The sequence below is a fragment of the Puma concolor genome, chromosome A1 (genome assembly GCF_028749965.1).
Source record: "Puma concolor isolate L17-30 chromosome A1, mPumCon1.1.hap2, whole genome shotgun sequence".
Lineage (NCBI taxonomy): Eukaryota > Metazoa > Chordata > Mammalia > Carnivora > Felidae > Puma > Puma concolor.
The window spans coordinates 172853740-172881131 of NC_141667.1; the positions used below are offsets into that span (position 1 = coordinate 172853740).

The window sequence follows — 27392 nt, forward strand, 5'->3', positions numbered from 1 at the left end:
GCTCTTATCTCCATTGAAAACTATATCATGATGATGTTAGGACTGTCCTAGACAGTCTGGGATTCATAGAATCCATATTTTAGGGCAAAATAAGCCTCAAAGAATTATGGGCTAAGTCACACCTACTTCCTTCAATTAGATATTTCATCATAATTCCCCCAATTTCTGCAAGTCCAAACCCCACCTGACTTAGTATACACCTCAGGTTGCAACAACCTTCTAGAACATGTCTTGAAACAGTCAGCTGGAAGCCAGTTCTCCCTTCTATGGACCCACATAGAAGCCTGTTTCTCTCTTAAGGCATATGTCCCTTTCTGTCTTGCATTATAGTTACTTGCTGACATGCTGTATTTTCCCTCCTAGACAGTGAGCTCAAGGATACCATCTTGAATCACATTCAATTCTTCCGTGATGCTGTTAACTAACACATAGTGGGTTCTCAAGGAGTACCAAGTATGTACTCAATGATTTCTGTTAGCCATGGCAAATCGTCAGAAATGAATGAAAAACCTATTAAGAAGTATTTTAGGAAGCCCTTGGTCAAGAAAGAAAAGCATAAGAGTAGAAAATTCTTCGAGAGGCGAATCAGAATAACTGGCACATAAAAGTGACACATTCAATTTCTTCACCTTTATATAACCTCCAGAAGATCAAACGTTAATAAAATATTTATCTTCAGTTGTCACAAGCCAGACTTTGATTTAAAACTCTTGGGTACGTGAATGTCATGCCAGACCCAAAATATACCGTCATGTATTTTTAATTTAAACATGGCTCTGTAAAAAATTTATGTATGCCTGATATGAAAAAACGTGGGTGAAGATCTCCCAACAGTCACCGCAAACAAGAAAACAGAACCTAAAAATGACTGTTGAACTTTTGTGAAGCTACATGGGAAAGCATTCCATCCGAGAGTCCACTGTGCCATCAACACGACACAGGAAACGCATCCCCTTACCTTCAGGGAGTCAAAGCAGGCGATCACTCTTCCGTTCTCCACCTGGCAGCTCTTGGGGGGGTGAGCAAATTTGCACTCCTCGTCGGAGCGCGAGCACGTGCCCCTCTGGAACTGCCTGCAGACCTCCAACGTCAGCCATTTTGTGTCTCTGACGGGGGCCACGTTCAAAGCCATGATGCTTGAGCTACTGGGATTCTGTTTGTTTGTGTCAAATGATGAAATCGATCCAGGTCCCAGTGATTCCGAGACTACTGTTGTGAAAAACCCCACATGTGAGTCTGAAGGTAAGTGATCAATTGCTTAGGGAGGCCCAATCCAGGAAGCAGTGAGGAGAGAATTTATCGGCAAGCAGTCACTCATCAATCAATATGCCCCACTTGAAGACAGTGGGCCGCAACAGAAGCACACTCAGTGTCATCTCTGGCGGTAAACGTCCGAGTCTCTCGACCGATCTGCAGACACAACTGTTTTTAATAAAGTGACTTCAATATCATGGCACTCCTCGGGAGGATATTCAGTTCTGACACGTGCAGCTATTGACGGTGCTGGAGAATAAGCCACCTAGACGTTCAGATCTTGGCAAGATTTCTCTTTCTTTCCACCCTTCTAAATCCTGAAATCGAGCAATTGGCAAAGTCAGACAGTTGAGGTATCTTCATCCACCGTAAGGTCAGGGCTACGTGCATTTGACGGAAGAACAATTTGAACACAACAAGAGCTCAGGCTGCAGTTTCCAGCGAAAGTGACTTCACACAGGCACTTTGAAATCATGAACCTGCAGAACACAAAGAAAACATCAACTTACACCCAAACTCAATGGAATCAACACTTTGATAAACTGTTTTAGGTCTCATATAGAATTTGCAAAAGTGCAGTTCAGAACTTTGAGGTTTAAGGCTAGTGAGGAAAGTTATGCATTAAAGAGGGAGAGAGAGAGAGAGAGAACAAAACTGCAGCCGTATTGCAGAAATCTAGGCAGCAGTCCAGAAGTTAGGAATGACTCAAACACATGAGTGTGGCAGACACAATAATTAAGCATTCTGAAACAATCCCATCTAATGTGCTTCATCGCCAAAACAGTGTATTAGAACCGTAGCTTCAGATTAATTTCACATTTAGGCCGTTGATCTTATTGTTGGAAATGCTATAAACAATTATTCGGGATGTGTCTTCCTATGTAATAAGGGTACTATGGGCTCCTTATTCTTTATATTTTTTCTAGTTTACAGAGATCTGAACTTAGAAATGGATAAGGAGAAGCTTCCCAATATTTTTTAGGTCTCTTATACTTTCTCTCTACTGTTATTACTTGCTTAATGTTAGTATTCCCCTCTCTGCAGTAAGCACTCAGATGGTAAGGACTATTTATATTTGTCATTTCTGTGTCCCTAGTGCCTTAGTTCATGGCTATTAGTTCCTGAAAAAATATTTACTGACCGATTTAACTGGTGACTGGCTCACTGACCAGAGGAATGAATGCAAGTTCGTTTTAGTTTTAGTTCAGTTTAGTTTTTAATGGACTCACAATCTCCATTCTGTGGAATGCTGGAGTTAAATCATACACCTACAACAAAAATATAACTAGAAAATTCACATTTCTAAAATTATATTTCATTTCTTTTAATGTTTTCAAGGATTATGAAGTAGTTAAAATGTTAAAAATTTAACATCGTTGGGTCCAGGAGGAATAAAGGACTATATACTAGAAGCTGATCGTTTTCAGATATTGTATATGCTGCCAGCTACCTTAGACACATGGCCTTGATGTCCTTTTAAAAATTTCTTTAAGTAAGAACTTAATGGAAACTGGACGTAGAGTATTTAAAATCAGCATGTATGAGTAAGTTCAGACAGCAGTAACTTTTGAGTGATTCACAAATGTCCCCTGAGGAAAGTAGGTCCCATGATAATTAAGTTTAGCTAACTCCAGGTAAACCAGGCTGAACACGCTTCTTTGCAATAGGGCTTTTTTCGGTCTTGAACGAGTCTCCAATAGAGTAAGAGAAACAATGGTGTCTCTCAAGCTTATCCGATCGTGGAAGGTTTATTTAGCAGGACGTCTCTTGGGATGGTAGGCAATGCTGCTTCATCCCAGGACTTCATTTACTTGCTAGCAGAAGTGTGTAAATCGGTAATAACTATATGTGCATGTAAGGAAATTGGCCACCTTGACGGCCATGACACATGCCTGACTCCGGCTGTAAAATACTTGAGGGGACAGGCAGGCTACTGCTTGTCTGTTTGGCAGCATTGTGTTCCCAGCAGCTAACATCAACTTGCTTAACTAGGCAGTTTAAGAAGATGAGTTTAATAACCAAATTTACTCTGGGTCAGGTTTCACAGACCAGCCTGAACCTGCACCTCCATTGCCTCAACCCCCATCTCTAACCCCCATGGAGAACAAAGGATGAGGGCAGCAGGGGACAAGAAAACATTCCTGCCTGTGTATTCAGTGGAGCCGAGGCACTAATAATGAGGTTTAAAATGATAGGTTGGACACATCTAGTTTATATTTGTACGATATTTTATAGAGTCCCTGAGTCCTACGGACCAGGGTCTGATGGGATTACAGGATGACAAAGATCCAGGAGAAGCTCAGCCCTAAAGACAGCATGGCTTTGGTCACGGCTTTTCACGTGTAGGAAAAGAAACGGGTAAACTTGTATTTAGGCACAGATGGCAAAAGAATAATTACTCAAGTATTCCTAAAAAACCACATAGAAACAATGCTCTCAACCCAGTCCAGTGAATGGGGTAGACTTTCGCGTGTATTTTCAGGTAAGAAGTAATTGTTTTCCTGGGAGAAACAGATTGTCATTTGTAGTTACTATGAAAATCCAACCAGAATTTAGATAGTCAGACTCGAAGGAGATGAACTTGCTTTATTTTTATTTTTATTTTTATTTTTATTTTTATTTTTTTTATGTTTATTTATTTTTGAAGGAGAGAGAGACAGAGCACGAGCCGGGGAGGGGCAGATAGAGAGGGAGCGACAGAATCCAAAGCAGTCTCCAGGCTCTGAGCTGTCAGCACAGAGCCCAACGTGGGGCTCCAACTCATAAGCCATGAGATCACGACCTGAGCCGAAGTTGGATGTTCAACCGACTGAGCCACCCCAGGTGCCCCTGAACTTGCTTTTAAAAGCAGAGGAGCCACGCTTTCTGCTGGCCAGAGTCCTGTGTAAGTCAATGATGTTCCAGAAGAAAAAGAAGGCACATCATACTATACATAAGTATATTGCTATCCTCTCACAAATCCCCTCTTCCTTCCTACTTATTCTTGGTTTCTATCCTAAAAGTTACAGAGCTAATGTTATCAAAGACACTGCCTCTCTTGGCCCATCACAACCTCCATCTTCTGAGATGGATATAAGCAGGCAGTTGTGGGAACAAGGAAGAGAGCACAGACTTGAATTAGGTTAAGGAAGGCCACCAAAGAAGATGGCTGATGAGGGATAAGGATGGAGAAAACCAACTTTTGACACGGTTATCAAGGTACAAGACTAACCTCTGCTAACACACAGACCAAAGCACATATTGGATCTGCCAGACTAGATTTCTTGGGAGGAAGGGTTGTGTTAGGGCTTCATTCTCCTGTATAGGAGCCGCTAGCTACATGTGCCTACTGACCACTTGAAATGTAGCTAGTGCCACTGAGGAACTAAATTTGAAATTTGTATTTATTCTTAATTAATGTAAATTTAACTAAAACGTTGATCCTCACTTTAGTTCCTGGAAACCTTTCAAGGGGGCTTGGACTGACCTGAGTACATAAATCTACTTTTCAGTTGTAAATTCTATGAAATCTAAATACAGATCAAGAATGTCCAATGAGTTCAGCTCCTAATTGAGTTGTGCTTTGAGTATAAAATACATACCGATTTCAAACGCTTCGTATGAAAAAAGAATGTGAAAGAATCTCATTAATATTGTTTCACATGTACTACATGGGGAGTTGATAATATTTTAAGTAACTGGTTTAAATATTATTATTTAGCTTATATTAAAATTAAGCTCACTTGCTTCTTTTTAGCCCCTCCAAAATTCAGAGCTACATGTACCTCTCATTATATTTCTACTGATGGCAATGTCTTACTGGCTTTTGCATTTTGTTTTCTTTCAGCCAACACAGAACATTCTGGAATGGTGGAAAGTACCTTGTCCTAAGAGCCAGCGTCAAGCCTTTGTTTTGCCAAGGTTCCTTCATGTGACCTTGAGTAAGTCAATTTCTCTAAAATGTTGATAATAGTTCCTACCTACATTACATGATTGATGCCATGAAGGACAGATTATAGAGAGAACAAAGAATACTTTGTAAGCACTAAAGTGCTGTCCCAATGCAAGGCAATGAAAGGAGGAGCTACTCTATAAATATTTATTGAATAAATCCACTTTCAGGCTTCCTCTCTCTCTTCAGTCATTCTACATCAATGGCCAGGCTTATGCCTTGTGCGGATCTGCTCCAGCTACAGAAGCTGAGAGCAGGGCGGTGCCTTAGAGATCAAAGGGACCGACAGAACTGTGTACTCAGGCCACTTATCCGGAGCATCCCTCGGTTCTCAAACTGATTTATTTCGCAGCCGGAAGGAACCCACAGAGAAGTTGCCCCAAGTACAAATCCCACAGTGTTCTTCTCACAAAGGCCAGACGCTTGCTTTCTTCCCTCAGTTGCTACTAAACCCAGAAGTGAATCAAACACTTTTAGGGCCCAGGCATTGACCCTGGGTGTGATGCCTAGTCCAAATATGCGGGGAGCACTGCTGGGGTGCCTACTACGTTTGAGGGCTTGCTGGAAATGCAGCGACAGATGCTATCCTCCAGTGCTCTGGGTGAGCGGGGAGGAACCTGGGGCATTTTCTAGTTCATCTACCCAGAGGGGCCCCTGGGAAAATGTATCTGAGTGGAGAAGGCACCCTTTTCTCATTCTCAGAAAGGTCCCATATATGCTGCCATTGGCCCTGCTTATATGCAAGACGTTTCTGGGTTGCCCTAAGAAGCTGGGGCTCCTGCCTACAATATTTTATGCTTCTATTTTTCCACCTTTTTTTTTTTTTTTTTTGACTTGTGCTTCAGTTTTATTTCCAACATTGCAATCAATGCCATCCCAGTTAGCTCCTTCCGGTGCAGAACCCAGGCAGAATTCAAAAGTAATTGTTCCCAATTCTTTCTCTGGCCTTGTTCCTTCTTTGGCGTTCCTTTCCTTGTCCTCCTCAGCCATTCAGCGGCCTCGTGTTCTCTCCCCCTTCTGGCTTTCTAAGCCCCTCACGGAGGAGGAGACGCCCTTGCCCTTGAAGGCTCAGCTGAGCACTGATCTGGCAGGCCCTCACTGCCCTGTACCCTGAAGTGCTGTTCCTGCTGACCTGCTTCACCTCCTCTGGTGACCTTTGGGTAGCCCACTTTCTGATAGTGCCTGGTGATGATTGTTAAGTATTACCTCCTAATTCTCCAGAACTTACACATTGACTTCTCCACCTGCCTGCCCCCAGCTCAAGGTTTCGCCCTGTGTATGTAATAGACTTTGCCTATTATTTTCAAATCCTCAGTGCTCAGGTACGTGCCTGGTGTCAAGAATACACTCAACAAATGTTTGCCAAACGAACTCCTGATCCTCCTCCAAGGAACTTTTGCGTTTTAATGTGGACCGAAGGCTAACCTAAAGGAATAAGGCTCTGAATAGTGAATTTCAGTATTATCCTGGAGGAAAATTCCAGCAGGTGCCACTGGCTTACCTCGTTGCTGCCAAGAAGGCCCTGGTGACAGGGAGGATCTGCCCCCAGGACAAATTATTTGATCTTCGAACCCCAGCATCCTTAGCCCAGCGATTTGCAGATTTGCAAAGTGTAATACCTGGGCCAGCATGGCAGCAGCCTCTGGGAGCTTGTTAGGATGCAGATTCTCAGGCCCCGCCCAGAGGTACTGAATCAGAAAGTCCGGGGGTGGGGCCCAGCAAGCTGTGTTTGAATAAGCTCTCGGGGTAACTCTGGGGCACGCTCAAGTTTGGGAACTGCTGTAGTACGCATTTCTTGTTGCCCCCCCTCCCCCCACCCCATGTGCTGGGGGAACAAAGATGTCTGCCCTGAGTTGATCACAGGGTCTCGGGGTCACTGATTCCCCCAGAAATAATTGCAGGAGGGCTGGCTGGGGGCTTCTTCCAGTGGCTGTTTCTGATCGATGAAAACAAAACACAACTACGCAGAAAACATCTGAGAGATCTGTTCTCGACAAGACTTCATTCTATGAGAATTACAAGAATAAATGAACTCGTAGCCTGTAGGTTTGGTTCAGGATGAAGCGGGCCTTTGGTCCAGGTGAGTGGGGCTTTGTTGCTAGGACCCTTGCCTGAGGGAGGACTGCCTCAGAGGGCTGGTGGCCCTCGGTGACCAGCAGCTCAGTCCTTTGCCCCTTCCTCCTAGAGCTCTTTACAGAAGGGCTGATGTGTAGCACCCGGGTATAACGAGGGTGGAGGTTCACCACTGGACGCATCTTCAAAGGAAAGGCAAGATTGAAGTTCAAGGGTAAAGAAACGCTGTAGTATTTCCTGAAACACCAAAGGACTCGCTGTGCAACTCTACAAAACAATCTCAGTCTATTTTTAGGGGTTTCACTTACATGACACTTCATTTTTCAAAATATATTTAAAACCTTCCTAGGTGTTGGATTTTCAGAAAGCTGTGAGTTCTGACTATAGAACACTGAGCCGCGCAAGTTCCCTTGCAGCTGTTCAACGATGCGTCAGGCCAGTCTGGAAAGCGTGGCCTCCAAGCCAGGCCACCTCCCTTCGTTCCACACCTCTCAGCAGCCAGACAAGCCTGGGCCGGGGACCCCAGGTGTCCTCGCCCTGCTGACGCTTTGTAGCCAGTTTGTACATTTCTGAAGGGAAAAACATCAGTCATGTCGGATCGTGAGGCTGAGACTGATCAAAATGTAAGACCGCCTCAAGGAAAATAGTTGTGCGGTACGCGGCTCCCTCGCTCACTTTTTGGTCAGCTGTGGCATTTAGCCGTCTGCCAGACACCGGCCTCCTAGCGAGCTGATCAAAGGGTCCTTGCAAAACAAACCGATTTCTGAGTCAGACAGTCAAGGACTCATTATCCATTAAGTAATTTATGGGATGCCTTTAATTTTATTTTCCATAAATCTAATTACAATAAAGAAACGATGCCTCCTTGAGTTTCCTAATTTCTCATTTTGAGATTCTCTGGGTTTCCTCTTTTCAATTTTTAAATTCTCCGAATATATTTTTAAAGAATGATTTCTCCTCCCTGCGAGTCGCTTGATGTCTGAGCATCCCTACTTCTATTTCTGGAGCCTGATTTAAAATAGCTCTCAGTGTGCTCTCGCCCCTGATCAATGGCTGGCCTCAGCCCGCACCTATCAGATGCAGATGCCCGGGCAGGAGAGGAATCTCGAGATGCTGCTGGCTGGCGTGCTGGGCTGAGAGCCACTTGACCTCCGGGAGAGGGTGTAATCCTGCCCTGTAATCACAGCCACTGAGAAGAGGTCCCTCACTGGGGCCTTCCCACAGGAAGCCCTATGCACCAATAAAAATACAGAAACTAGAGAGGCCCCACTGCAAAATGAATAAAGGACCTAGTTGACTTTTTGAAGAAAAGGTTTGTAAAGGGAGCAGAAGTGACAGTCCTTAAGAACACGTTTCTTTATAGAACCTTGAAACTGGTTTCTTTATAATTTACTGGAAACGTAAGTTAAATGGCATTTTGAGACTTCTGCGTGGTTTTGGATGGAGAATCAGCTTTTCTACACGGGGTTCTAGTTGCTCCTCTCTCCTGAATAGCTGCGTAACGTCTTGAGTTACGCTCTCTGAGTGTCAGTTTCCTGTTTGGAATCAAGGGGTTGAAAATACCAAAGCCATAAATATATGTCCTGCAACCAATATAGACGTAGTAGTATAAGTCCTCTCTATACAGTATTATCAACATTAGATACAACATCTATATGCTTTACATCTATGTGCATGTACACACACACACACACACACACACACGACAGGTGGAGATAAACTTCCACTCACTAAAAGTTATAAATTTCTGTAAAGTAAATGAAGTTTGAGTCACAGAAACTAGAAAAGTCCTTTCTATGAAGTTGGTACACACTATGAAATCCTTCCCAGAAATTAGTGAGACAAACTTTTGATGGATGCTCTTCTGAGACGAATTCCAAACACACATTCATTCTAAGCAGAGAAAGAACCGAGGCTAACAATGATGCCTCCATTTTATATGGTACTTTGTTCTTTTGAACACACTTTTAAATACACTTCAATGAGAAAAACAAAACACTGGCCACCCAAGGTCACAAGGGCGGGTCTGCTGAGCCAGTGTTCATGACAACAGTAATAAAAGAAATTCCCAGCTACAATTTTTCTCTTGTATCTTAAAATACAAGCGAAAGATTCATAAAATCCAGGTCTCATTTTAACACATGAAAATTTCCAGTCCATTTTCACTGCAGTTTCCAGGAATGGGCAGAGAAAGAAATCTCATCTTTAATTAGAAGAGGAGAAATTTCTAAATATAATCCTGAAACTACAGTCAGATATAATATATTCAACACACATTTGTATTCAAATTATGTTTTTTTCACTGTGTCTGTGTTTTCTATCTAAACATTTATAATTCAGTTAGGAGACGTTCTTATTAGAATAAACACAATTGTATTAGATACCATTTAAGGCTGACCGCACTTACCGGTTTCCTGGACCCAGTGGCTGCTGTCAGAAAAAAATGATTACTGAGCGGCAGGCTGCAATCTAGCCCCTGAATTCCCAGAGAAGTCTTTGCCAGAACCTTCCATTTCCTTCCCTGGCCACCGCCCCTGGTGGACAGGACTGCTTTTCAGCTGACCTTTTTCCTTTTCTGTCTCTCTCTCCCTCCATTATCACCAGCCAACTGGCTATTTCATCTGCCCGCACGCTTACAAATGCCTAGACCCCCTTTTGCGACAGAAGTTTTGTAGCATAACTTTCATTATCACTGAACAAAAATAATCAATAGTGCGGCCAACAAGCATATGTTACCATACTGGAGTAGAAGCTTTCAAAGGAAGTAATTGTTAATAAAATGAATAATGTGTGTTTTGAAATTTCACTGCTTAGGTACATACATACATGCTACCAAATAGAATGAGGCGGTCAGAGGCTCACACCTGTATGCATGTAGCATTATTTTCAGTGTGACAGGCACAAATGCAGACTGACAGAGGTATGACAAGTGATGTGTCTTTTCAAAATGTCAAAAAATTCCCGTTACAGCTCCTAACAAGTTAAAGAACAATGTTGCCTCAATTTACACAGGTGTTATGTTCTTAACAAATTCAGCTGTATTAAGATGGTCTAAAAGTAAAAAATAAATCAATTAAAAACACACTTTGTACAAAAAAATACACTTAAGATCTTGACCAAGATCACTATGAACAGGATTTTTATCTATGTGAATGTTCAGCAGGACACTCAAAGGTCATGAGCTACAGGCCGGTTCTTCGCTCTGAGGGAGTCACAGATAGACATCACAAGATGGCAAAATCCTTCACTCCTGCCCACTACATTTTTAAAAATATTTTTTTAATATTTATTTATTGTGGGGAGAGTGCAAGCAGAGGAGGGGCAGAAGAGGGAGACAGAGGACCCGAAGCCAGCTCAATGCCGACAGCAGTGAGCCCGATGTGGGGCTCAGACCCACAAACTGCGAGATCATGACCTGAGCCAAAATCGGACGCTCAACCGACTGGGCCAGCCAGGCGCCCCAGATTTTAGAGATGCTCCCTAGTCCTTTGGACAATGGGAAAAAAAATGTTCCCTTAAATCTCCAAAGAAATGTTTCCTTTCTTTACGGGGCAGTCCTATCCGCACTGAGAATGGTGTTGTAGGGTCTTAAGCTGTATAAATCTGACTAAGGTGACTCAGGTATAAAATATGAGGGTCACTAGTATGGTGGATTTGGGGGGGCACTGGAGGAACCCAGCTAAGACCCCAGCTAGAGGAAGCTCTCTCTGATAGCATCACCCAGGATGCATTAGAATGAGAAGGTCTCACAGGTGGTAACGCTGGATATTGATTATAGCAATGGTCCAGAGAAAAGGGATAATTGAGGCCCCAAATTACATTGCAGTAGTGAGAAGGAAGAGGAGGAGGGTGTGGCTGGGGTGAATTCACTAGAAGTGGATCAGCTTTGGGAATATAGACAGCAAGGGAGAGATCAAAGAGGACTTCAAAAGTTGGATCCTGTGTGGACACTGACGCTCTGCCCAGGAGGAAAGATGTCGGGAAGTGGAAGCCAATTGGAAATGGGGGCATTGAAGTTGAAGAGAGGGGACAGAGAGCGAGAGTGAGAGCGAGAGATTTATATCTGTATCTACATCTGTGTCTATATCCAGGGGAGAAATGAGAAAGCCTTGAACAGAGTCAAGGACAGTCTGTTCAGTTACTTAGAGGTGATGGAAAGAAGAGGAGCAAGCGAAACCATAGACCAAGAATGACGAGACATGAGATCCTCTGAATAGTGCAGGGTCAAGGGTGTGTGGGGAGAGTTTCAGAGCTCCAAGATGGAGGGAGTAGCCAGAAGAGTCCGCTGCCTCCAGGAGACCATGGGCATGTGGATGGTTTGGGGTGGCCAGACATCCTAACGAGGCTGCCACTGCTGACTTTCCAGATGGCAGTTTCCCTGGCTCACAGCTGTGGGGGGAGGGGTCAGGCCAGCTAGGAAATGAAGCCCTCGGTGCCTGGAGCTCTTCGGAGTATTTGGCGCTGCAAGAACACCACGTAGCAACAGGGGAGGCTTTGAACTGTCTTTGCTTTGCAGTCAGACGGGCGCTGATCACCTGCGTGCTCCCAGGGCGGGTGACCCTTTATGAGCCTGGGATGTGTTCGCAGAAGCGGAAGGAGGGACCAAGTGAAGCACCCAGGAGAGCGGGAGAGAGCCTGCTTCTCCTGTCTCACCTCCAGCCTCTCGTTCCTTTCCTGAGTGGAAAGAGGGAAACACAACAGCAGCTTGGGAAAGGATGGCAGACTGAGGTGCGGGCTCGAGAGCCAGAACTGTGGCCCAAAGGAGGGGGAGGGATGAGGCCACCAGCTCCAGTGGAGGCCCCGCCTTGGCGAGAGAGAAGATGCTCCTTTCTCAGACGCAGGGCTGAAAGAAGGTGGGGAGTGAAAGAGACAGCCGGGTTTTCGGTTGGAGAGCAGGAAAGTGACATGGGGCAGCTTCCGTGTTGTGGCCCCTGCCCTCTGGGTCAGTAAGAGATGTTCGACTTGCTGGGACAGGCAGGTGTGGGGCTGGGCCCCCACCAAGAGCTCCTGAAGCTTCCGATGGCCCTTGCGGGCAGCTGCAGCAGGGACAAGAGATAAAGCCAGAGAATGTCAAGTGGCCCAGAAGGCACAACCTCCACGCGATAGCATGAGCTTGCTCTGAGATGAAAGTTTGGTTTCGTCGCGTTCTCCATCTGCCCTTGGCATTTGAGAGCAGGGGCGGCGAAGGGATGCTGTCAATTTCAAAAGTCAAGGCCTCAGAGACGGGGCAGTTTAAAGCAACAAAAAGACCTGGGTTATAACAAGAGCACACACGAACGTGATGGGAGTTGAGGACGTGGGGGACCAGGCTGTTCTCTCCCTGTGGAAACTGGATACGCCATCAGGAGAGCGTATCATAAAGCATCTCGGTGTGTGTGTGTGTGTGTGTGTGTGTGTGTGCGGGGTGGGTGTGAGTGATGTCAGAAGCCGGCGTGGCCGGTACCCCCCACCAAGAGGGGCTGGATCAGATGACATGTGCTCTGGAAATGAAGAGCCACTGGCTTCCCTTAGATCAGCACAGAAGGGGCCATGAGCAGCACGTGTCTCAAAGAGAAGAAAAAGGCAGGGGCTGGAGCCAGTCTGCGTGCAGGGCAGACAGATAAATTCCTGGGACGTCTTTAGTGGCGAGATAAGACCCAGGTACTGGCTTAAAACAAACATTTGTTGAGAACCTTTTGCCAGCATGTTTTTGAGGTGAAAGGTTAATAAAGAGGAGGGAGATCAAAGCGTTTATGCCTGGTGGCCAGTGTTAGCTGGAGGAGGAGGGGGGGAGGAGGAGGAGGGGAGGAGGGGAGGAGGGGAGAGGCTAGCATACCTGCGGCTGGTGAATGTAGAGGGGGTGGGGAACAGACTAGAACTGCAATGCAGGCAAAATCCACCAGGCCTCTGGCCGTTCTCTCCACCGGGTGACGGGTGACGGCTCGAAGCCCACCAGACAGGGACAACTCCCCAGAGTTGTGCCCTTTCTCTGTCTCTGCCACCGCTTCCTCCCCCCTCCTCCCTCTCTCTGAAGGCAGCCCACATCTGACCCATTAGGAAGTTCCCCTGGCTCTGCCTTTCCAACAGATCCCGAATCCAGCCCCTTCTCACCACCCACGTGGTTGCCATCATCTGGATTAATGTCACAGGTCCAACCAGTGTCCTCTGCGGCTCCCCATGCCCCGCTGCAGCCCCTCCAACACATAATTCTGGGAAAGCCTTTGAAAATGGAACCAGATCATGTCATTTCTCTGCTCAGGAACTTCCAGTGGCTCCCCACCTCGAGTGTCAAAGCCAAGAGACTTATAATAGCCCATCATGACCAGCCCCACACCTTCCCTGACCTTCCCTTCGCTCCCCCTCAGCCACCCTTGCCTTTGGCCGGTCCTTGAGCTGTCAACTGTCGGCCTGCCTCGGGACTCTGGCCTCGCTGTTCCTTCTGCTGAGAATGCGCCTCTCCCAGAGAGTCATACGGCCCAGGTGTCAGCCTATGCGGAGGGGAGGTCTTTCCTGATGTAATATTGTAACAGTCCTCCTTCCTCACTCGGGGTCACCCTGCTTTATTTCCCTCCAAAGTCCTCATCATGATTGGAAACTCACACACGTAGTTACTGATGTTTTCGTTTTTCTCCGCCAACCAGAATATAACATCTGTAAGGGCAGGGTCTGTCTTATCCCTGACAGCTAACGCGACACGGAAACTTTTAAGGCATAGTAAGCACTCAGTGGATGTTTGCTGAATGAGTGTGCGGATGAATGGACACATAAATCAATGAATACACTACAAAGCTCATAGCTTGTGCCTTAAGGCTTGTTTGGTTCCATCCTCATGATGTGATTTGAAATATTTCTCATCCATTGTTGTTCTTGCCACTATGTCGGTTCTCTGGGGCTCCAACTTCTTTCTTAGCATCAAACTGGAGAGGGTGCGACAATATTTTAAGGCCACTTCTGCCCTGAAAGTTCTGTGATTGTACAGTGATTGGCAAGGCTGAGTTAAGGAGAAATGTATTTTTAGGAACTCTTCTGGAAATCTTATCAGCTCGGCTGGGTTTGGCCTAGATTTGTTAGCAGGCTGTTTGAGCTGTGAGATCTAACAGGAGCAACTGTACCGGGGAGGGGGGAGCATTTGGGGAGTCCATTGTGTTCCTGCTCCAGAGTCCAGATCCGAGGGGGCACCCAGGGAGGGTGCAGAGGTGACAGGGTTTTGCATTCAGCACGAGGACAGAGCAGGTGTTGAATACTTAGGCTCCGGTCTGCAAAAAGGACGCAGCTCTAGGGGCGCCTGGGTGCTTCAGTGGGTTGAGCGTCCGACTTCAGCTCAGGTCATGATCTCGCAGTTTGTGAGTTGGAGCCCCGGGTCAGCCTCGCTGCTGTCAGTGCAGAGCCCACGTCAGATCCTCTGTCCTCCTCTCTCTCTGCCCCTTCCCTGCTCTCTCTCTCTCTCTCTCAAAAACAAATAAACACTAAAAGAAAACAAGAATACATATCTAGGGGCTGTTCCCTCTGCAGAGAATGCGCCTCTCCCAGAGAGTCATAAGGCCCAGGTGTCAGCCTATGGGGAGGGGAGGTCTTTCCTGATGTAATATTGTATCAGTCTTCCCGGGGGGGGGGGGGGGGGTGTTAATACTTCTTCACATTTTCTCTTCTACTAGAACAGCACATAAAATGCTACTGTGCACCAAGAACTCACCGACACCCCCAGCCCAGTCGTCACGGTATGGTGGTCTCGGACTTTCCGGATGGGAGCAAAACTGGCTCCTGAAGGCTGTCAGCAGAAAAGTTTGCTGAAACTGGCTGTGAGTAAGTTCTTTGATAAGACTGGGCCCCAAGTGGCCCCATCCCTGGCCCTGGTATTCTTAGCAAGTGAATGCCCAAGTTTTGAGCCACATGGACCCTCAACACAGTGGACTGGGGGTTTGACATATCTCTGGAGGCAGACCAGAGAAACCAAGACTCCCTCTGCCCTTGTCCCCTGAGGCCATAGCCAGGTCCCCTTCTTCTGGAGGTTTGTAATCCAGCTGTTAAATACACCCCAGAGAGGTTCTGATAGGAAGAACCTTCTAGTTCTGCAACCTCTGTTCACGTCCAACCCCACTCCACTGACTTCGTAGAATACGATCATTCTGGCACGGAACCAGACATGGGGGATGTGGATTGAACAGCCCAAAGGTTCAGAAGACCCCAGAAGGATGCAGAATGCTACTGGTTTGTTTGAACACTGAAAAAGATACCCCGAGGGTCAGACATCCAGGTGATGGTATTTCATTAATATTTAACAAAATAAAAATTTCTCTACAGAGCACCATTTGACTTAAGCAGAAAAGTACAGAACCCAGAAATGCAGCATCAGGAAGAAGTCAATCTATGAAAGGAGGATTTTTATTTTGATGTCATTTCACTCACCCTAGAAGTTAAAAAAAAAAAAAAAAATCAATTTCCTGCCATAGTTTTTAGAATGGCTGTGGACAAGGAGTGACTCAAGCCCCAAGTATAAAGCAGGCTACACAAATGAGTCTGAGTCAAAGATTCCTCTTATCTTTCAGGAAATTGAACTAACTGCTAGAATTGAAATCAACAACAAATATTTACTGCACTTGAAACCCGGAGCTCTAATAAAAAAAAAAAAAAAAAGGACAAACCTGGCAACAAAGTGCATATTCTATCAAAACTTAGCGCGCTCTGATGTAAGCCAGGCGGGCATTATTAGGTCACACGATGCTAATCGCTGGAGGCTGGCAGCACCACAGGACCTGTCAGACCCAGGTCCCCTCCTCCACAACCCCCTCCCCAAGCAGCGTCTTTTGTGGCCTCTCCGCCCAGATGGGGCACTCCTCCCAGGCTAATCACCGCTGGCTCAGCCTCCCTGCTGCCACCGGTTGTGGTTATTTCTAAGCGACGTCACCTGGTGCTGTGTCACCATGGCAACAGCGGGCCACCGCTCTGAGAAGTGCAACAGGGAAACTGGGGGAAAGGAAAAATAAGTCACAGGGCTGCACTGCCCCTGGTCACGGGCAACTTCTGAAGTGGCGAACGTGCTTCCCATTTTATGGAAGGGGAAACTGAGGCGCCAGTGCTCTCCCCAATTTCCTGTGAAAGGAGGGGCAAAATGTAAAGCCTGATGATCACCGCCTACCCATGGGGCTCTGCTCCCTTGTGACTTGGAGTTCACTGGGTCATTTCAACAAGCATCAAATGTGAAGGAAACAAACAAACGAACGGGGGTGGGGGTGCTTTGGGATTATGTAGATGAATCATGAAATCTTCAGGCATCTATTTTAATGTACTAAACACGGCTCTCTCAACTACATATTCTGCGTATTTTTCCAAATACACAATTCTTATTTAAATGTACGTAGTTTGCTTTCCCGGGTGAATGACCCGTGGACTTCAGTCAGTTCCTTAATCTCCTCCAACAACTGCGTTTCTTTCACAAACGTATCCCTTTTCCTTTAAGTGTTTTTTAAGAAGCATACTGCTGAGCTGGAAAATTAATAACCTGGCATAACCTGTGATACCACCCTCACGACAAGCTCTCAAGTTACCTGTTCATTATTTTCCAAAATGATTTTATCACCTGCGTTCCCATGTGCATACTTCGATTGCTCGTCTAATGCTGCTTTTTTCTCAAACTGGTCTGACCTCCTTCTCTAAGAGAACCAATAGCTTTGAGTCAAACCAAATCTGACAAGATAAAATGAGAGAGAGAGAGAGAGAGAGGCAAAAAGAGAGAGTCTGAACAATACCTTTTCTGGCATGCGGATCATCACATGGCTACCTCCTTATACTCTGTATACACCCCCCTCTCCCCCCGCCAAAGTTTTGTCATTAACGGTATGCTATGATCAGGCAACTCCCCTATACAGCACTGCTTCTACATTTAAAGCATTATTTTGCTCATGAAGTCTCTTTTAAACTTGGGGTAAAATGCGAAATAATTTTTATGATTACAATGAAGCCTTGTGTGCAGATGTAAATGATGTTTTGCTCATTGAAATGAATCAAAATGACTTCTTAGGGTTTAACAAAAGTGTGTGTCTGGATGAGAAACGTATGACTCACTTACATCCGCAACTGCTAAGAGTCAAGAGATACAGTTTGTACAACCACATGCCATTGAGCCGACCACTGAACTTGAAACTTCATCGCCCCAGCTACACTGTTGTTGCCGAGCCTCAAGCGGTGGACTGTCTGTGCAGGAGTCTGGACGACTGGAAGCAGAGCACCACTATAAGGCATCTCATCCCTGGGGTCTTCATGGAGCCGGGGTAGGGAGGTTGCAACATCGCTGGTGGAAATTTTGGTTAAGGCCACACAGATAACCCCTGCAGCACTTGGCAGAGATGATCCTGTCTGCACTACTTTTTCCAGTAAGAATGACTCAGCAGCAGAAAATATTTATTATGCCTGGTTACGACTTCTGCACGGTGCAAGGCGCTTTCTCTAACTCCCTGTCAGCTCTGCGAACAGGCCTCCCGAGGTTCATCCAGTTTCTCAAATGGTACCTGCAATATTTTCAAAGAGCCGCTAAGGATGGAGATCCTGTCCCTAAGCCAGCAGTTTTGAAGGTTCCCACTTATCTGCCTTAGGCCAATGCTTTAGGCTTTCCCAAGGTTTCCTTAGAAGGAGAAGGACTCTTGGTTTTCAAGAGTCAGGAAGACGATGGAGAGCTTGAAAACACATAGGTAACTGGCTCCCTCACCACACCTCCTACTAAAAAACGCACTTAGCTCACTAGATCCCAGGAAGTTTCTAGAAAGAAAGGGCCATCTGCACTTCTTTTCCCAAAGTGGGAAAGTGTAAAAAGGAAAGGCCCTCCGTCTGAAATACACTTTCCTACCCTTGGGGAGTAGCCCAATTGCCTAACTATCAGCAAACGGGCAGGGCTGGCACTTAGGAAAGCTGAGTTAGTTTTCACACGGTCACAAGGTAGGCAGGAGACTTGGGGTGAGTCACAGCCCCTCTCCAGGCCTTGGCTTACCCAGCCATGAAAAGGAGACGCTGGACGAAGCAGTGGTTGTGAGACCCGGGGGTGAGTAGCTACATAGCCACAGGTAAACATATACTGTAGTGTACGGAAGGATCAGTTTTACTAAAAAAAAAAAAAAAAAAAAAAATTTGGGACAGAAAGGAAAGTCAAATAACTTCAGGGGTAATTTTAAATTTTTTGTATTAGAGCAGACATACATAATGGAGTAGAAGACACCATTTAGAGACTTCAGATAAATAAGAAGCCTTCTTCTGTCAGTCCTCCTAAACCTCAGGAGACCATCTCGTCTCTCCTCTGTTTTGAGGAGGTCTCAGTGGAAACACTTGAGGGTCTCCAGGGCCCCTTTGGCCTTGGACACGCTAGGAGTCCTGTTTCTTGCCTAGTAATGACAGGGATCTTTAGGGAGACACCTGTGGTCCGGTGGGGTTTGCCTGGTTCCCCTGCAGCAGAAACACAAAGTTCATTTAAGCTAAAGATTTCATCTGCATCACTAACCCTCCTCGGGGAAGAAAAGAGTGCTTCTCCAGATCATTCACATGCCTGAAATGATCATGGGGGTACATGGATTTAGTATCACCTTTGGGGCTGGGAAATCTAATGTTCTCACTTCTTCACGACAACATCAGAGACAGCCAAGGGCACCTGGGATGTTCATGCCACTGAAAAGTACATCCATTTGGTTTCAATTGTGTTTGCTCTCACTTATTAAGATCAATCTTGATTTAGGAAATCCATCAAATTAACTAGTTTTCCTAGGAGTTTGCACTATGACTGAGGATAATATGTATTTGGAATTGTAGATCATTTTATGTTCCTACAAGTATGAGAATTAAATATTAAAGGGGGGACTAGATTTAGGGTCAAAAGAAGTTAAAACGCAAGTTCAATTCAAATAGATTGAAAATTAATTTTTTTAATGTTTATTTATTTTGAGAGAGAGGGTGTGCATGCATGCACGTGAGCTGAGGAGGGGCAGAGAGAGAGAGAGAGAGAGAGAGAGAGAATCCCAAGCAGGCTTCATGCTGTCAGCACAGAATCCAACAGTGGGGCTCAAACTCACGAACCACGGGATCATGACCTAAGCTGAAATCAAGAGTCGGATGCTTAACTGACCGAGCCATTCAGGTGCCCCAAATATATTTTCAAAATAGAGACAAACGCTTTGCAGAAAGCATTTTAGAGATGAATTAGAGTAAATGCATTAGAGTAGGTTAATGACATTGGTTTTTGCTTTAAACTTTTACAACCAAAATTGTCATGAGCCCTTCCTAGAACATTGCTTACTGCCTTCCTCTTTATCATAGTGTAACAAAATCTTCCATCATGCTTCAGAAATCAGTATATGTTATATTTTACTTTATTTTTAGGTGTGGATCACAGTTTGTTTTTCAAAAAGAAATCATATATATTAACAAACTTGAAGATTCAGTGTTATAATATGTTAATATAAGTATCTAAATGCTTCTTACTCAACATTTGTCCATCAAAATTTTATTTGCTTGAAAAATTTTATTGGAAAACATTTCGAGAATGTAAGCTTCCAAAAAAAACTATATGATAATTTCTATAGTATTAAAATCAGTATGGTGGTGGGGCACCTGGGTGGCTCAGTTAGTTAAGCATCTGACTTCGGCTCAGGTCATGATCTCGCAGTTTGTGAGTTCGAGCCTGCCGTTGGGCTCTGTGCTGACAACTCAGAGCCTGGAGCCTGCTTCGGATTCTGCCCTTCCCCTGCTCACGCTCTGTCTCTGTCTCTGTCTCTCTCAAAAGTAAATAAACACTTAACAAATTTTTAAAAATAAAATGAAATCAGTATGGTGTTATTATAAAAAGAAAATTTTGTGCATCACTATTTTACAAAGGGAGGATTATTAATGATTTTTTATTGTGTTTTTTTTGTTTTGTTTTGTTTTTTAATGACATAGAATCTGAAGCAGGTTCCAGGCTCTGAGCTGTCAGCACAGAGCCCAACACGGGGCTCGAACCCACGAACTGTGTGATCGTGACCTGAGCTGAAGTCAGACACTTAACAAACTGAGCCACTCAGGTGCCCCTCAAAGATTTTTTTTTCTTTGATGCATGTGCAAACCAGTAAACTTGAAACGCATTTACTTTTCCCACATTCCCCTGTATAGCTGCAGACTTTCCTCAAGTGAGAAAATAAAAGAACGGGACAGACAGGCAAAAAGAGAAGCCTTCTGATAATGAATGAACAGGATCCACAAGTGATATTTGGTTTTACTCACATGTCACAAGTGTTTGTTTTCTGGAGAATCAAGTTTTAACTCCGAAGCATATAATTAGTGTAATAAGAACTTAAGTATATAAGTATTCACTCAATATCATTTAATCAAGCCATGAACATTTTGGGGTGCAGTTATGTGAGCAGAACTATGCATCCCTAGTAAGTGTCAGCTGAGAGTCTGTAGGGTTGGGACTAGACTTTTCCATTCTTTTGCTTTGAGCACAAGGTTCAATAAATATTTGTTGAGTAGATAAATGGATGGATGGATGGATGGATGAGACAAAGCAAAAGAAAATAGCTGGCTCTCTTTATTTTAAATTTATATACCAGAGTGATATTTTCTACGAGGCAGGAAACTTATGTGCAATCAGTCTAAATGGACTATCCTGCATTTTTTAATATCGTAAAACTAATATTTATGAGATACTTAAGTGTCTTAGATTTCAGTTAGCAAGATGAAATATCTAGTGCTGGTTGCTATAATTAGTTTAAAATTCCCTAGGGAGCTTGCATTCATAGCAGGATATAAAATATAGAGAAACCTCTGTCACTAACCATTTATTTTTGAAAATTTTCAGAAAATCAGCTCTTCAAAAAAATTTTTTTAAGTCAAGACATAGTGCAGGCCAATATGTTAATATGTAACAGAAATATATGGTTAAGAAAGAGGAGAAAATGTTGTCATTATCTTGATTTGATATGATTATATACCCAGAAAATTCAAGAGAATTAAATGTGAGTCTCACAAGGAAAAAGCGAACTCCGTAAGCTGCCAGAAATGAGGAAAATAAATAAAATTAAATGGAACCAAGTTTTCTTGCTTTCTAGCAATAATCAGGTAGAATACATAGTAGAAAATGTATCATTCATAATAGCTACATAAAACATAAAACAATTGGGAATAATGCTAAGTGAAAATGTTTTGGACAGACAAAAAATTAACAAATTTTACTTGGAGACACAAAGCATTATTTTTTTAATTGAGAGATATTTCTGGATTAGCATTCTTACCATTTAAAGATGTCAGTTCTTACCAAATTAATTTATAGATTTAAGACAGTTTTTTTTAATGTTTATTTATTACTGAGAGAAAGAGAGAGAGAGAGAGAGAGCACAAGTGGGGGGAAGGGCAGAGAAAGAGGGAGACACAGAATCCGAAGCAGGCTCCAGGCTCTGAGTTGTCAGCACAGAGCCCGATACGGGGCTCGAATCCACGGGCCATGAGATCATGACCTGAGCCGAAGTCGGACGCTCAACTGACTAAGCCAACCAGGGGCCCCAGGTTCAAGACAGTTCTACTAAAGTCTCAAAAAGAATTTTTTTTTGTTCTTGTTGGAGAAGGTTTTTATAAATATGGAAAGAACTTAATGATTTTGAGATTTTTCTAGAAAAAGAAATAGATGAAGACAGAATCATAATATATGGGATCGGCCTTAGTAGATGGATGCATGTAGTGTCAATAAAAAACAATTAAAACAGTTTGTTACTGCTGAAGAATAGATAGCCGAATCAATGCAATTGACTAAACGCATCTTGAAAGGGATGTTAGTGTACCCAAGAATTCAGGATCCAAGATAATAAGTACCACAGGTGGAGAAAGCATGTCTCATTCAGGAGGTACTATTTAGGAAAATTGGGGAAAAAAGAGAGGATAGATTGAGTTTATTAACTCAACTTGTACTATTCACCAAAATAAATTGCATGCTGATTTGATTAAAAAGATAATCCACAAAAGGGCAAAAGAATATATAGGTCAATCTTTGATAACAGGCATCTAAGTCTTTCTGAGAATAAAAAACAATGCAACCAACAAAAGGTCAATCTATTTTTAATGGCTTTGATACATTTTAACTAAAAACTTCTGACTTCTTGGTACACTGTCAACTTGAGCACATGTAGCTATTTAATTACCCCCCTGCCAAATCCCCAGTGCAATAACTAAAGGTTGATCAACATACAGAAAAAGGAAACTTGAAGAGTGTTAGAAATAGGGAAATGGTATCAGTTACATGGTTTGAAGTCTCTACCGCTCCTAGTTTACAGAAAAATCCAACATTTTGCTGAGTAGCCACACTAACTTGAAATCCAGCAGCTCAGTGGGTTTGTCTCCCTTGTACCATGGGAATAACAACAGTAAGGAGGCTTGGCTGAGTCGGAAACTTGGCATGAAGGCCAAGCAGAGGAAGAGTGGGTAGAGAGTAGTAATCCCTAGGGCAAGAAACCGAAGCCAAGATGACACATCCCTGCTGGGTACCCCACGGCCCGAACTCCCTCCTCGCTACACCCCTGTATACCATACCACTGAACTCAATCTACACCCAAGAACCCTCTGCCTGCCATCTGAGAAGACGGTTCTACTGACAGTCAGGTGGCAAGTGGGGAGCTATAAAAAGGTTTCTGTTCCCTGTCTTGAATAAAAAGAACCAGGCCTGGACAGACCTCTTTCCATTCAAGATGGATGAACGAGTAAAAAGACCAACAAAAACTTAAATATGCAACAAAGATCCAATATGACACCAGTCATACTACAGAAAGAGTTTGCAAATCAAAAAAAAAAAAAAAAAAAAAAGTCAAGATGGAGAGCTTAAGGTCTATCATAAAAGAAAAAGAAGAAAATGTTAAGATAGCATCTTGCTTTGTGTTTTCAATAAAACCCAGGGAAGCCCATCCTTTCTTCATAAACTGAAACAGGGAAGGAAAAAATGGTAACTGAACTGAAACGGGACTGAAACAGCCACGGATAAAAATGGCGGTTGGATGGCACAAGAAAGGAATGTGAGGAAACCAACATTTCAGTAGCAAAATTAAAACCTTAATGTTATACAATAAAGAACACTGTCAGTGTACAAAAATGGAATCAGTGAGGTGAAGAATACACTTGAGACATATTTCTAAAACGAAGAGAAAAAGGAAAAAGAAATGATCAGAGAGCTGCTTATAGATCTGGAGGCCAGAAAACAAAAATCTAAACTACGAATGATTCATGTCACTGGAGAGATAAAAATAAAGGAACAAATGAAACAGCATAATTAAAAAATATGGACTAGAAAATTTTTGGAGTTCAAAGGGAGCCAAGAAAGAAGAGATTTCCGTGTCCTAGGCAAAGCCAATGAAAAGCTCTGTGAACTTAGAATATTCTAGTAATCACCAAGACAAGGGGAAGTTTCTAAAATGATTTAGCCCCTCTGTCCCAAAAAGAGTTAACTACAAATAAATTGATCAGCTTCTCTTCTGCAGTACAAAACATTAAAAGCCAATAGAAAAATGTCTATAGAATTTTGAGGGAAATTGTTACTCTAAATAATATACTCTATCATATATTTCCTACATGAAAGTGAAAAGTATTCTCCAACATTCAAAGGATGAAAAAATATATAGTTCATAGAGATCCCATTTTGAGGGATTTATCCTAAAGGAATCAGTCATGGGATTAAATATTTACATATCAGGATGCTAACCGCAGTATAATTTATAAAAATAAAAAATTAGAACCAATGTAAAGTGACAGGAAATGCTAAAACAAATTATTGTACATTCATATTATTAGATATTAAGCAGCTCTTCTAACAATGTAGAATGTCAGATCCAAATGCTTACCATGTGATATTGAATACTGTATATATTTTCTTCAGGAAGCAACTATCATCAGAAAATAAAACAAAAAAATTGCAAAAAATTCTAAAAATGCCTTGTGGGCTTTTATGCTTGCAAACATGTCATTGTCTCGTTTAAAACTGAATAATAGGTCAAATGCTATGAAGATCAAGAGACATTTATAAAGTGGATATAATTTCCAGACTGAACATCCTAGAAGGCAAGCAAGTAACCAACTAGGGAAATCACATTATTTTGCTGAGTCTGGACACACTTTCATTGACAGGACCCTTGCCCACTTAGTTGATACAATAAGCAGACTGCGTATCATAGTCTGTTGTCCAAACTGCTCAGCAGAAATTATAATAATGTTGCTGAAAAGTAAGTCACAAGTAAAATGCAGTTTAATATTTAAACAACTTGATGTTAATTTGAATAATTCAAGCTCACAGTGAGTAGGTTGTGGTAGGGGGCTGGCCAACTTTTAAGGAAAGAGATTAAATAAAAGAATGAACAGAGTGACAATGGCTTGCAAATTGTAGCTTCCTAATATAGTAAAATTTGCATAACACTTTTCATAGAACTTGGCATAAAAATGTTAAATTATAACTCCTTATTATTACATCTAATAATAAAACATAACTAGTGTAAAATTAACCACTAAGGCACCAAATGAGACAGTTTTAACATTACATTTCAGATACAACTCCACCTTCTCTTTCCCTCCTTTGATTTTGTAGGGTTTCAGAATAAAAGGGGAGATTCTCAGGAAAAAAAAAAATCCACTATCTGGATTTTATTATTCTTAACAGCAACAGTGAACATGGAATTTCTTTTTGTACGTTACGTGGTTGAAGATATCATGGTATGGTTTGACCCCCTTGGGGACTTAGAGCACATATTTCTAGAAGGGTTGGCTAAGGTCTGGAATGGAGCATAAGTCCATGGTATCAGCAACCCATAATCATGGTGTCTTGCTTTAATCAACTAAGCTATTCAACCATGTAGAAGAGCTTCAAACATGTCTGTGAAATACTACGAAAAGTAAATTGTTATGCAATATGAAAATAATTACATGTTAAATCCAGGACTACTAATAAATGGCGGGGAGGATATTTGCCAAGAAACACTGTTTCCAGTGCAACATCAAACACTGAACAAGAATGAGACTGTCTGATGACAAATCATTTTAGGCTTAAAAAGTATAATGAAGGCGGGGCACCTGAAGGTAGGTCAGTTGGTTAAGTGTCTGACTCCTGATTTTGGCCCAGGTCACGATCTCATGGCTGTGAGATTGAGCCCCGTCCGTCTCTGCACTGAGTGTGGAGCCTGCTTAAGACTCTCTCTCTCGGGGCGCCTGGGTGGCGCAGTCGGTTAAGCGTACGACTTCAGCCAGGTCACGATCTCGCGGTCCGTGAGTTCGAGCCCTGCGTCAGGCTCTGGGCTGATGGCTCAGAGCCTGGAGCCTGTTTCCGATTCTGTGTCTCCCTCTCTCTCTCTGCCCCTCCCCCGTTCATGCTCTGTCTCTCTCTGTCCCCCCAAAAATAAATAAACGTTGGAAAAAAAAAAAAGACTCTCTCTCTCTCCCTCTGCCCCTCCCCAACTAGTGCGTGTGTGAGCTCTCTCTCTCTCTCAAATAAATAAATATTAAAATTTAAATTTAAAAAGTAAAAATTAAAAAAAAAACTTTTAAAAAGTATAATGAAGGATTTGCCTTAACTGCTTTGATGCAGACTAAATGTTTTCAAAATTTGGGCACACGTATGTTTTGGGGTAAAAATCACAGGTTGAGCAATTAGTCTGCAGATTCAAATATTAACTGCTTATGAAGTGTCTAAAATAAAAACAATTACCACCGAACCAAAATGTGATTAAAATAGAGTAAGTGACATTATTAATCTTCCAACCACTCTGCTTTTTTTTTTTTTAGCTGTCTGACTAATGAATGAACTAAAAGCATCTAGAGTTCTAAACAGTTTTCACGTAACCAAGAATACCACTGCCTCAATAACCTCGACGCTTTACATCTGAATCCACACAGTAGTGTCCCAGATCGTATCATTAACTTCAGCCAAGAGGCAAGAGAGACAGGAGAGAAATGATGCTTTCCCAAAGAGCTCTGAGAAGAACTACAGGAACATTCTTCTAGAATTAAAAGCTCTGCTAGACCTTAGGAAATACCTCTTTCGCCTGTCCCTCTTTCAAAGGGAATCAAAAGACAATTCAGAATTTTAAAACTCAGGGTACCATACCATTTTAAAGACAAAAAAGTCTCAGCCTGTTCTCTGATGGCTTTTAGTGATTCACATACAGCCAGGATTCCGGTGCTGTTCCTCCAAATATTCTGGACCATAAAGAAACAAATAAAGCACACTGCAGTTTTTAATGAATTCTCTTTTTCAAGAAATAGGGTGGGCAATCTTAGAGCTCTCTTCATGTCTTAATTAAAATTTTAATACAGTTATTATCATTAATATTATCAGCTGGCATTTATGGAGCATCTTACATAGTGAATAAAGTGCTTCCCGCACACAGTGTCTCAGTGAATTTCAGAGGAAGACAACAGGCACTCAAAGGATTAGTTTGGAGACTAACAGCCCGCACAATTAGAAAGAATTCCAATTACTAGTTTCATTACTGAGTCTACTTAACACTTCTCCCCAAGATTACCAGTATCTGTCTCATTTTGACCCCATAAGTGATTCAGATTCATGATTGCCCCCGTGCTATTTACAGAACAGCAATAAGTATATTAAGAAAATCTACTGGCTTTGCGATAAAGCTGACCGTAACCAGCTCATAAAGCTGCTATCTGTGTCCTTCAGCAGGAAGGAAAACTCGCTTCTGGGGGAGCCTGTCCTGTTGTGTGGTTTGGTACAATAGCTCTCTTTTTCTTTACAGGGTCAAAAATTCAGGAAAAGAAATTAATAAAAAACCTTCTCAGAGAAAAAAGAAAAAAAATAAAAGAAGTTTCTCTCTAGCGCCAACCCCATACTGCCCCCTCCCACCAAAAGAGAGCTGGAGAATTTTAGAAACAGGGGTTTATTCACAGCGTTTAACTAAAAGCAGACTTCCTCTGGATTAGAACTACAATTTACAAACTGTATGAAATGTCGGATGATATTCTAGTTTCTTACACACACTGCTGATTTTATTGCATACTTTGTAGTCTTTACCCTCCTATAAAAAGTTACCCTTTCTAGGTTTAGATAATTCTCTAACATAAAAAGTAGCCATTCACTTTTTCTTGAAATAAAAAGGCAAAGTGGTTTGCAATAAACATTTGAAGTTCCACAGACATTCACTACACACACACACACACACAC

At 43.0% G+C, this 27392-nt stretch overlaps 1 protein-coding gene and 1 long non-coding RNA gene across 9 annotated transcripts in view; one reads left to right on the plus strand and one right to left on the minus strand.

Moving 5' to 3' along the window:
* The window catches only part of LOC147584654 (uncharacterized), a 100495-nt gene extending 84617 nt beyond the window's left edge, over positions 1-15878 (plus strand). Inside the window, exons 2-4 of the long non-coding RNA XR_015252207.1 lie at positions 5081-5174; positions 14893-15036; positions 15539-15878. This is a non-coding gene — a long non-coding RNA (uncharacterized LOC147584654). The remainder of the gene's footprint in view (positions 1-5080; positions 5175-14892; positions 15037-15538) is intronic.
* Positions 1-27392, minus strand: part of MBNL2 (muscleblind like splicing regulator 2) — a 159030-nt gene that overhangs the window by 108174 nt on the left and 23464 nt on the right. For all 8 annotated transcript variants that reach the window (XM_086709259.1, XM_086709265.1, XM_025924569.2 and 5 more), the window contains exon 2: positions 959-1733. In XM_086709259.1, the coding sequence (XP_086565385.1) occupies positions 959-1132 (174 nt within the window). In that variant the 5' untranslated portion in view covers positions 1133-1733. The remainder of the gene's footprint in view (positions 1-958; positions 1734-27392) is intronic.